Raw genomic sequence first — 11,594 nt, forward strand, 5'->3', positions numbered from 1 at the left:
GGCCCCTGGTTTGCGCGGTCGTTTTCTGGAGTGCGATCCGCAGGCCAGGCAGCCCGCGCTGCCCACTCTCCGCCGCCCCCGCCCCGCCCCGTGCACCCGTGCGTCTGGGCTGCGGGACGCTCCCCCGCCAGTCGCAAGCCACCGCCTCTCGTCGCCCCAGCGGTCTTTTGCCAACCAGAACCTGGTTTCTGCCACCTGGTCCCTGCCGCCCGCGGAACCCAAGGAGCCGGGTCCCCCGTGCAGCACCCTGCGGGCCCCTCCCTCCCCAGCACCTGTGTGGGGGGTCTGCTGGTCCCCACATGCCCGCGCTGTTCGCTCCCTCACACCTCACCCCGACGCCGACTAGAAATAATCTTTCTAGTGATTAGAAAGAATATTTTTCTTTGGATGCCAAGAGCCTGAGCTGAGACGCAAAGGGAGGTTGAGGTTCCAGGCCCCTCTGAGCACCAGGCATCTTCCTGTCTCCCAAGGGGGGCTGGCCGGGCTCTCTCTTGGGCGGCCGTCTTGGTTCCCTGGGGCAGCCGTAAAAACGACCCTAGAAAAGGTAGCTCCTCCGGACGGGGCTCCGGGACCCCTCCCCAGCCTGGCAGGCAGCAGGCGCGCGGCAGCGTCAGCCAGGCCGGTTGCGGTCCCTTCCACAGGCCTGCGTGCTGAGCCGAAAGGGTGCGCCCGGCACAGGCCCCGCCCCGCCCCGCCCCGCCCCGCCCCGAGCGCCGGCTCCTGCCTCGTCTGGCTGCTGGCTTCACGCCCACCCCTCCCAGCCGCTTCAGGCTGAGCCGCCCCGCCCAGGGGCTTGGTTTGGGAGCGGATGGGACGCCGACCCAGGGAGGGGACCACCGGCTCGGCGCGGAGGCTGTGGGGTGGGAAGGTTGCCATGGTGATAGGATGGGGTCTCGGGAGAGGTGCCAAGGTGGGTACGGTGCAGCTGACTGAGCAGATGCAGCTCTGCTAGGGCTTCGCTTTCTCATTTCCGCACGTCTCCTGCAGGGACCCCTCCCAAAGGAGGCTGCACTCCTACTACATCGGGGCCTCGCTGGGGCTCTAGTGGACGCCGCATCTCCCCTCCGCTGGTGGGTGCGGGTTTCAGAACAGGTGTCTCTCTCTCCTCCGAGGTTCTCGGTGATGCAGAAGCTGTTCCCTCCCATCCCTCACATGAAAGACCATATCAATGGCAAACTTCAGAACGGAAGGACGGTACGTGGTCTCCCGCCGGGGACACATCTGGTGCCAGGTGCCTGCAGCCCCACCCAGGGAGCAGGGCACTGCTGGCCCTGGAGGGTGGCCTAGGAATGTGATGGGCAGGGGAGGAGCCGGCTCCGGTCCTGTGACACAGGCGGCCACTCCGAGATGCGGGTCCGGGAGCCCCTGGGGAGCTTCCCGCCGACGTGTGTTCTGCGCTGGCCCTGCCCCTGGGGCTTTCCAGGGTGCACTTGCCCCCACTGTGGCTCTGCACTCACCTCGCCTCCCTCACCCCGCAGATGACCTGGGACCCCGACCAAGACAGCCAGGAGGAGTGTCCAGTGGCCGAGGTGCAGGTTCTGGGGGAAACGTGAAGCTGGTGCAGAGGCCCGGTTTTCCGCCAGGCAGAGGGCGCACAGCCTGCTCATGGCAGGTCGTGGATGTTTCAAGCGGGGTCAGGGATGGAAAAGCCCGGTGCAGTTGACACGGGGTCACCTCGAGGAAGAAAGAACAAAACGTGTTGGGCTCATGTCTCATGTCACGGCTTTTTTCCTCATCCGTGACCCCTGGAAGTGGGGGTCACCCCCCAGCGCCGCTGAGCCCCACGTTCCAGCCTCCTGGACTTGGCCGGTGCTCGCACGCCCACATGCCCACTGGGTTTGCTCCTTCCCAAGTCTGTTAAGGGGCCCTGCCTGCCTGGTTTCTCTGTCTTGAACTGTTTTCTTGCTGCATTTCCCCTTTGTAAGCCCCTTAAATCACTTGTGTGACAACGCGGGGCTGGGGGTGGTGGTGTCTACATCCCTCCCCTGGCTATGTGTGCGACCCCAGGGAAGGCACACGGGAGACAGGCGTCAAGGCGGCAGGAAAGGGGGTGTCAGGGCAGTGTGGCCTGTGGGCCTCGGGGGCCCGCAGGCGCAGAGGTGTGGCCCTGCGTCCAGACATGGTCGTGGTGGGCAGTGAAGACACCCACCTGTACGCCCACGTGCACTGCCTGGCCCACGGGAACCCGAGTCTCCAAGAGGCAAGGCTTCCCTGGAGGACCTCTAATTTCGTTCCCTTGTTTACATGCTTAACATGTCAAGTTCTGTAGCAAAGAATTCAACCCCAACGGCAGATGCAGACTTGCTAGCTTTGCGGAAGGCACCCCTGCTGCGTCTGCAGGATGGCGCAGTCTATGGGCCTAAATGCACACGGGTGGAACCGTGTCCCAGGTGTGACCCCGGCAGTCAGCACAGGTCTGGGTAGACAGACAATGTCCCAGTTCTAAGTGACTCCACCCCAAGGGCTGGGGCACAGGCGGGTCAGAAGCCCAGGCTGCTCCTCAGGACTCCTCTGTGGAGGCGGGGCTGGCGGGACCCACGTGGGCGTGTGGCGGCCGGTGCCGTCCTGTCCCCCACCCAGCTCCACTCAGGACTCCTCTGTGGAGCCGGGGCTGGCGGGACCCACATGGGCGTGTGGCGGCCGTGCCGTCCTGTCCCCCACCCAGCTCCACTCAGGACTCCTCTGTGGAGCCGGGGCTGGCGGGACCCACGTGGGCGTGTGGCGGCCGGTGCCGTCCTGTCCCCCACCCAGCTCCACTCAGGACTCCTCTGTGGAGCCGGGGCTGGCGGGACCCACGTGGGTGTGTGGCGGCCGTGCCGTCCTGTCCCCCACCCAGCTCCACTCAGGACTCCTCTGTGGAGCCGGGGCTGGCGGGACCCACGTGGGCGTGTGGCGGCCGGTGCCGGTCCTGTCCCCCACCCAGCTCCAGCAAGGTAACCTTGGGGAAAGCCAGCTCCAGCTCGTCTTCTCTGACCGACCTCACCCTGGGCTGGAGATGGAAGCTCTGCTCTCCGATGAACTCAGCCGGCCTCGGGGCGGTCCTGCTGTGGCCTGCAGCTGGCTTCCCCTCGAGGCGGTCCTGCTGTGGCCTGCAGCTGGCTTCCCCTCGAGGCGGTCCTGCTGTGGCCTGCAGCTGGCTTCCCCTCTCCAGCCCCTGCAGCGGACCCGTCTGACCTCTTCAAGGTCACTTGGTGCTGGAAGCTCCACGTGGACCCAGGGGACAGTTCTGTTCTTGGGCGGCTCTGTGTGTGTGACCGTGAGGCCTCAGACTGGTGATGACCCCACAGGCACAGTCCCGGACCCTGAGAACACCCAGAGCAAGCCCCAGAATACACCCCATTCCCCCATGATGACGTACCAGGACCCTGGGGCCAGCCTGGGAGAGACGCTCAAAGCAAGTTCTCTCCGTGCTGGAGACATCAGGCTTCCTGCAGATACGGCTGCAAGGGGGGGAAGGATGCTTGCCTGCCTGGGGCTGGGGGTCAGGCACACCTGAGAGGGTGCACGCGCTCACCTTGCAAGGGATTCCCCTGTGAGCCCAGGGCAGGGGTGGCCCACGGGACACACAGCTGCTACCACCCTGGGGGGCTTCTCTGTGGTTAAACCCCAGTGACAGGCCTGGAAGGGCGGGCACTGGGGCAAGGGAACTTCAGGTTAGGAAGCCCCAGGGTCCCCGCATCTGCGTGCTCCCCTCAGCACCCGAGGGCGGCCCCTGGGACAGGCCAGGCCACAGATGGGCAGCCAGGGCCTCCCCCTCCCCAGCTTGAGACCCTGCTGTTTCCTGCTCCCACCCCACGAGGCCGCTCGACTCAGAAACAAAACCAGCGTCCGTGTGTCCTAATTTTATTGTTTCGCAGCAGAACGCCTGACATAGAACATAACTAAATATTCGGCTGTGCAAAAGAGAACAGTGCTTAAGTACAAATGGAGACAAGATTTTCTTAAATAAATACTTAAACACGAGTCGGTCCTACAAGCACCTGGAATCTAGGTCTGGCGGGTAGAGGTGCCTCACCGCCTGTGGACCCACGAAGACGTCACGATTACCCTCCCCCCGTAATCAATACATGGACCCAGGGCCGACGGTCACGAGGAGCCCTCTGTGGGGCCGCCCCAGCCCTCCGCGAGGACACTGGAATTTCTCGAAGGTCGATGGTCCGTAACAGGTACTCCTCTATGTGGAGGTGTTGGTCGCTGTGGCGAGTGGGCAGGGCGCCTAGATGACCTTCTTCAGCTCGTCATACAGGACCAGCACGAAGGCGCCGCCCATGCCGCGGAGCACGTTGGACCAGGCGCCCTTAAAAAAGGCTCTGCCGCCCTCGTCCTTGAAGATCTTTCGCCAGCAGTCCAAGGTGCCCCTGTACATGATGTCGGCTGCGGGGAGAGGGCGGGGGTCACGGACAGGATCCCACAGGCGCGAAGCAGGCCCCGGAGAGACACGGTGCCGACGCGGGGCCCCAGCTGCCACCACCTGGGTGGCTAGGCGTTTCGACCGCAGGAAAAGGAAGCTCTGGACACCCACAGTTTGGGTGGGATCGAACACAAACTCGAGCCCCAGCCTCCCTAGGGCCCAGCACACCCGAGGATCAAGAGCAGAGAAGGAGCAGGCACCCGGCCCAGGACTCCCCCACGAAGCCCAGCTACTTCCCTCTGGGACCAAATGCTGCACCCCCCCCTCCGCCCGGCACGGAGCACCTCACGTGCTGGCTGTGCACCTCCGAAGGGCCGAACGCCAGGCCACTCAGCGATGCCCCACCCCCCAGAGCACAGGCGGCCCGGAGCAGGACGGAGACGGTACCTCCTTTGCGCCCCGACTGCATCATCATCCTCCGCCGTACGGTGTCGAAGGGGTAGGAGACCACGCCCGCCACGGCCGTCACCGTCTGCGCGATCATCCAGCTCACCACGATGTGCGTGTTCTTAGGGTCGGGGAGCATGCCTGCGGGGTCACCGTGGGCGTGAGGCCCCCGGGATCTCCACGCGGGGAATCCCAGCACCAGGTGACGCTAGACTGGTCACACTGGGGTCAGCACACCAGCCAGAGATGGGGAAGCCACCTGCAGGCTGGGAGGATGGCCCCAGAGACCAACCCAGTACCCGGCGGCAGGGGCCTCTCTAGAGGGAAACAGACGGGCCTTGGCAAGTGGAAGGTTTCACACCCGTTCCACTGCAAAGGTGCCAGCGGGCCTGGGCCCCGACAACCAGGGTGACTTACTTCACAGGGCGTGAAGTGTGTCCTCCCCCAAAATATACTAAAGCCCCAAACCCCAGGACCTCAGAGTGTAACTGTACTAGGAAATAAAAGCTTTTACAGAGATAATTAAAGTAAAAAAAATCAGGTCATCAGGGTGGGTCCAGATCACATAGGACTGGTGTCCTTATAAGAAGAAATTGGGACACAGACACACAAAGGGAACAACCCTGTGAGGACACAGGGAGGAAACAGCCATCTACAAGCCCAAGAGAGAGGCCTCGGGAGGAACCAGCCCTGCCCACACCTGGATCTCAGATTCCAGCCTCCAGGCCTGGGAGTCCACAGACATGCTATTGAAGCCCCCCGCCCAGCACCTGTCCAGTCAGCCCCGAGAGCAGAGCGCACTCACCTTTGGCAGTGTCATACACGCCGAAGTACGCGGCCCGGTAGATGATGATGCCCTGCACAGAGACGCTGAAGCCCTGGTACAGCCCCCGGATGCCGTCAGACTTGGTAATCTTCACCAGACAGTCTCCCAGGCCTTTGAACTCCCGCTCCGTGCCGGATTTGCCGACGTCAGCCGCCAGCCGGGTCCTGGCGAAATCCAGGGGGTAGACGAAGCAGAGCGAGGTGGCTCCGGCCGCCCCGCCGGAGGCCAGGTTGCCGGCGAAGTACTTCCAGAACTGCGTGTGCTTGTCCACGCCCCCCAGGAAGATCTGCTTATACTTATCCTTAAAGGCGAAGTTGAGGGCTTGCGTGGGGAAGTAGCGGATGACATTGGCCAGGTTGCCCCTCCAGAAGGACAGCACACCCTGCTCCTTGGGGATGCGCACGATGCAGTCCACGATACCCTTGTACTGTTTGTCGGCCGCGATCTGCTTGCTGGCGTGCTGTACCTGGGGGCAGAGACAGGGGTTTTACACGGGGGCCTAAGTCAGACGCCCCCAAGAACCCCCAACGAAAGGTGTCGTCTTCGTAAGATAACATGTGCATGGGGCCTTTAAGCTGGCCAAACGTCCTACCAGAAAAAAAGCATCTTTTGGTCACTACGGGTCCCTACAAGTGTTACAAACAACAAACTAGCAACGATGTTTGCATTAGCGCTACATTTCTAACAATCCCGCAACAAAAACAGCTTATTCTGACTCAGAACAGCAAAAGGGAAATAAAAAGGGGAAAAGAACGGAAGTCCAATGAAGGACACGACGACTGCCCTCGTGACCCGCCCAAGGTCACGGCCCTCGCCCCGCGGGGCCCGTCCACGCGGCTGCTCCATGCGCATGCGTTCCCCGAGCTGTGCCGCAAGGCCCAGTGCGCACGCGCCCGCGGCCCCATTTCTGCGCAGGCGATAGCGCCCACGTGACGCGCGCCCGGGCAATCCCCGGAAGCCGGCGGCGCGCGGACAAAGCGGCGCAGCCTCCCGCTTCCGGTGCACGCGGCCTGCCCGGCCCGTTGTCCCCGCGCCCCGGACCCTCGCACCTCGCCCGGCGTCCGCGTGTGCGTAGCCGGCTCCCACCTGTAGCAGCAGCTTGACCCGCTCGATCGGGGCCACGGCCGTCTTGGAGATGGCGGCGGCGATGCCTCCGGCCAGGAAGTCCTTGGCGAATGAGATGGCCTGTTCCGTCATGGTGGCGAGGCGGGCAACGCAGCGGGAAGAGAGTGGAGGGAAGGCCCGGAGAGCCAGAGCGTGGGCACCGCTGGTCTGCGCTGCCGCCGCCGGGACCGAAAAGATGGGGTGGCCAGCGCGCAGCCGCTAAGGCGCCCACGCCCCGCCCCGATCCCCCGCGCGCCGAGCCCATTGGCTGCGCCATCGCACAAGCTCCGCCCCTTCCCGCTCGTCTCGCCCCCACGGGCTGCCGGGAGCAGCTTGCGCCCCGCCCCTCGCCCTCGAGCGCCGCGCCCATTGGCTGAGCCGCCGCCGACGTCCCTCCCCTTCCCGCTCGCCGCGCCCGGGGCATGTAGGGAGCCGGGCCCCGCCCATGCGCCTTGCGGGCTGGGGGGCGCGGCGGCCGCCTTGACCTTATGAAGGTCACGCCGGGCCAGGGGGACGCGATAGACGGCGGTTATGTAAGGGGAAGGCCAGGGGTCGCTGACTCCGACGCCCGATGTTCATCCTGCCCCGGCCCCGGCATCGGACCCTCGGACCCTTGGGGTCGTCCCGGTGATTCCCGAGTCCCGACCGCGACCCCCAGTCTAAGTCCGCTGACCTTTGAGGACCGGCGGCGACCCCGGACTCGTCTTAATGACTCCTGTAGACTCCCGAGTCCCGGCCGCGACCCCAGGGATCACCCCGCGGGAGGAGCGACAGGTCGCGGGGTCAGGGCCGGAGTAGGAGGCCGCTCCGAGCCCCCCAGGCCCGGTTTCTCGAGGGCTTGCCTGTCCCCTGCCCGGTAGGCCCCGGGTCCGCCCGTAGGAGCGCCCCCGGAGGACCCCGCCCTGCCGTGGGGTCCCCCGACCCTGACCCCGAGACTCCGGGTGCACTGGGCGCGCCGGGCACTGGGGGGTCCCGGGGGTCCCTCTCCACCCACCCGGCCGCTTTCCCTGGGCCCTGTCCTCCCGGGGCCCAGTGGGCCTCAGACTCGGGTCCCCCTGCCATGCCGCGCGCTGCGACGTGGCGGCTCCAAGAGCGACAGGGGCACATGTGCTGCCCGCACACGCTCACTCACACATGCATCCACGTGCGCATGCCTAGACACGTGCCCACACATACCCACGCACACCTGCACGCACACCTGCATACACACGGAGACAGGCACATATGTCACCCGCAGGAGCACATCTACCCCCCTCCCCCCCAGGAAGTCTGAGACCTAGGTGTTTTGAAATGCTGTGAACTTTTTATTGAATTATAACTAAATGGCACAAGTCGTAAGTGTATTGTTCTGTGAATTTTCACTAAGTGAGTGCAATGGTGTCTCAGCACCCAGGTCAACAAAGTATCCTTTTCTTGGTGCAAGGATGCGTCCTTTCATTTATTTCGCTCCCTGCCTGTTTCTTCTTTCTCTCTTCCTCTTTTTTCTCTTTGCTCCACCCCCCATATTTTCATGAGGGGCTTTCCTGCATCCCCTCCAGCCGGTGACGCTGGGTGGATGGATGCCAGGGGCGGGCCCACCAGAGCCCAGGGCACCCGGAGCCTGCCATTCGTTTCCCCGGTCCCCGGTGTCCTTGCAGGGCCTTGCTCTGCCCTCTCATGACTTCCGTGGAGAAGCAGGTAAGAGGCGGGACGTGAGGCTGGTGCCGCTGCAGAGGGTGGGGCGGCTCAGGGCAAGCACTGGGCGAGGAGAGAGAGAGAGAGAGGGACAGAGAGTCGGGGGGGGGGGGCTTGATGTTGTGGCGCTTTCTGAGGCTTCACGGGACTGGGGGAAAGAACAGAGCTAGGGGGCCCTGCCCGGCTCCCGCTGGCAGCAACCGCAGGGCTTTGGGGTAGAGGACAGGGCGGCCGTGGGTTCTGGGCAGGGACAGGGTGCTGGCGCCGTCTGGGCACTCCCAGGTGAAGAGAGCATCTCTCCTGTCTGCATTTGTACGCAGGCGCCACCTGTCTGGGCGTGCAGGGAGCCTGTGATGGTTATCACTGCCCGCTGGGCCGACAGGGGCCAACCAGCCGAAGCTGGTCCTGCAGGCTCCGGCTGTGAGGCTCTGGAAGTAGGCGCTTCTGTTGGAGAGCCTCTCCCGCCCCGGTGGGAGCGGTTAACCTCTGAGCGACCCGCTCTCCTCCCCCAGGCAAGGGACACCCCTCCCTGTGCCCCACCTGCATTCCCAGCGCCCACCCCCCACCCCCCGCGCAGGTCAGCACCTCGCTGTTGGGAGGAATGAATGGCTGTGACCTCTTCCCCATTGCTAACGGGTTCAGAACGCGTTTCTCTTTAAAAAGCATCTCATGCGGGCCTTAGACGCAGACCCATCTGTCTAACCAGTGCATATGTGCCTCTGTCGGGGTGGGACTGAGCGGGGGTGACCCACCCCTCGTGCTTCAGGGAGGCTGACCCGGGAGGGCGGCAGGACCACGCACAAGAATACCGTGTACCTGGTGAAGGAGGTAGACTGCGCACCGGGGATTGGAAAGGGAAAAAGGGGGCTGAGAGGTGGGGTTGCGGCGGGGAGAGGAAGGGGTTATGTCCTAGGATCCCCAGGGGCAGGGGTGGGGAGGCCGAGGTATGGCCCCCCGTTCCTCACGCTGCCCCAAAGTCTTACTGCGACCTGGACAGTATTAGAAGCTGGGTATCTGAAAAACGGGTGGCCTAACGAAAGGTAAAGGAGGAGGTGCTTAAAGATGATCGGGTTTCCACTGACGGCTCAGAGTGAGTCACAGAAGGGATGAGGGTGGCATTGGGGGGCGTGGCCTTTAAGTGAACTGGTCTGGTGAGGGGCCGGGGGCTGCTCAGGGAAGGCGCCTGCCTGGTGGAGGGACCCTGCAGGGGGGACCTGGGGGGGACCACACGCTGCTGTCTCGGGTGTCATCCTTATCGTCCCCTATGCCCACTGCCCGTCCACCCCAGACAAGTGGAGAGGACAGAGGTGTCACCCAGTGATGCATTCAGACAGGCCCCGTCTGCAGTGGGCACTCGGACATCTCCTGAGTGAATGGATGAATGAATGAATGTGACCCGGAAGGCGGGGGTCGGGTCCAGGGCAATTCCAACCTAGAAATCCCTGTTGATTTAAAGACACAGGCACGTGCGGGCAGCCACGCCCGTGTGCTGTTTTACGCCAGCTTCCCTAAAAGTCCTGCTTTTGCATGTATTTCTAAGAAATGAAGAGACAGGTTGTGTGGAAGTCACCCTTTCTTTTCTCACCTTTTAGTTTCTTATCTTTTTTTCTTACTGCAAACTGTTCCAACACAAGGAGAGGGAGCGGTACAAGGAAGCCATGGGCCCTTCGTTGCTTCCACAAGCGTCATCTGCCCGTTAGTTACTCTTCCAACTGGGCGTGGCCCTCGGGCGCATCCTTGGTTTACGGGAACAGTCGTGGGTCAGAGCCCTGCCTGTAGCAGCCCCCCTGCCCGCAGCCCGCAGGGCTCCCAGTAGCCAGGAGTAAGGGGGGGTCGGGTACCACCCCCCTTCCCCCGGCCGAGGCAGGCGCTCTGACACCTCTGGTTACAAGCGCAGTTTCTTCTAGCAAACCCAGTGTCAAGACGGCTGGCTCCCTGCCCGGCCAGAGCACGGGCGTTCCACATGCCCTGTACCCGTCGCTTGGTATTGGGGACCCAGCCCTGCTGCAACACGGTGCCCTTGGCTGACGCAGGGTCACCTGCAGGGATGCACCTCTCCTCCCGGGTAGGAAGCGGGTTGAAGGGAGTGGCCCCCAGTGAACAGGGTCGGCGTCACCCCGGGTCCACCGCGCGGGGGATGTGGCCCTGCCAGCAGCCAAGCACCGCCCTGCCCAGGTGAAGGGACGCGGCGGGCAGAGGGGACCCGGTGGGCGGTCTCCTGCGACCCTAGCTGCAGTTTCACTGAGGCTGCAGGTCCACCCCGGGGCCAGACGGATGGAGGGGCCGTGGCCCCTCTCCTTTGTCCCTCTCACTCAGGAGAGCTGCCGGCGCTCCATCGGGATGGCACAGCTCCCTTTATAGCCAGTGTCTCATTTCCTCCCTCCTCTGTCTGTGTCTCACATGGAGACACAATCTGTGATTTTTTAAAACTTGGAGTCCGTCCAAAATTATATACTAGTGTGTGTGTATATATTATACGTTACAAATATATACTTATCCATTTATATATGACATACATAGTTTATATGCTCTAAATATATAAAATATATTCTTTTTATAAGGGATTTTTAAAAAATTATTTATTTTTGGCTGTTGGGTCTCCGTTGCTGAGCGCAGGCTTTCTGTAGTTGCGGCGAGCGGGGGCTACTCTTCATTGCGGTGCACAGGCTTCTCACTGCGGTGGCTTCTCTTGTTGTGGAGCACAGGCTCTAGGTGCATGGGCTTCAGTACTTGTGGCACACGGGCTCAGTGGTTGTGGCTCACAGGCTCAGTGGTTGTGGCTCACGGGCTCTAGAGCGCAGGCTCAGTATCTGCGGCCTACGGGCTTAGTTGCTCCATGGCATGTGGGATCTTCCCGGACCAGGGCTCGAACCCGTGTCCCCTGTGTTGGCAGGCGGATTCTTAACCACTGCGCCACCAGGGAAGCCCCTAAAATATATCCTTACACCTAGAAAATTATACATACGTCTCTCTTCTTGGAAGTTATGTATCTAAGAGTCTGTGGTGGTTTTAGCTGGAAAGCACAGGTGAATGTCAACACTCACAGGGGGCCTGTTTGAAAGGACCCCATCTGACATTCGGGGCATTTTTTCCTAACAATAATGGTGTACACGTAACAGACAACGTATACATTGCTATGCAGTCACCACTGTACTCGCCTAGTCATTAAGAGAAGAGACACAGCCTCACCCA

The 11,594-nt window shown here is 62.6% G+C and overlaps 2 protein-coding genes across 3 annotated transcripts in view; one reads left to right on the forward strand and one right to left on the reverse strand.

The window, feature by feature from the left end:
* LOC137217849 (interleukin-3 receptor subunit alpha-like) overlaps positions 1 to 6,091 on the forward strand; it is a 33,231-nt gene extending 27,140 nt beyond the window's left edge. The window contains exons 13-15 of one of the 2 annotated variants that reach the window (XM_067724832.1): positions 1,113 to 1,194; positions 1,479 to 3,035; positions 3,112 to 6,091. In XM_067724832.1, coding sequence (XP_067580933.1) covers positions 1,113 to 1,194; positions 1,479 to 1,553 — 157 coding nt within the window. In that variant the 3' untranslated portion in view covers positions 1,554 to 3,035; positions 3,112 to 6,091. Of the gene's footprint in view, positions 1 to 1,112; positions 1,232 to 1,478; positions 3,036 to 3,111 lie in introns of both variants that reach the window. The other variant, XM_067724833.1, reaches the window with a different exon arrangement.
* LOC137217852 (ADP/ATP translocase 3) lies at positions 3,828 to 6,844 on the reverse strand. The gene is made up of 4 exons (XM_067724839.1): positions 6,711 to 6,844; positions 5,604 to 6,090; positions 4,799 to 4,939; positions 3,828 to 4,374 (listed from the first exon to the last, which is right to left on the reverse strand). The coding sequence occupies exons 1-4, from the start codon at positions 6,819 to 6,821 to the stop codon at positions 4,217 to 4,219; spliced, it is 897 nt and encodes a 298-aa protein (XP_067580940.1). The 5' UTR covers positions 6,822 to 6,844; the 3' UTR covers positions 3,828 to 4,216.
* Between the last annotated feature and the right edge of the window lie 4,750 nt (positions 6,845 to 11,594).

The sequence above is a fragment of the Pseudorca crassidens genome, chromosome Y (genome assembly GCF_039906515.1).
Source record: "Pseudorca crassidens isolate mPseCra1 chromosome Y, mPseCra1.hap1, whole genome shotgun sequence".
Taxonomy (NCBI): domain Eukaryota; kingdom Metazoa; phylum Chordata; class Mammalia; order Artiodactyla; family Delphinidae; genus Pseudorca; species Pseudorca crassidens.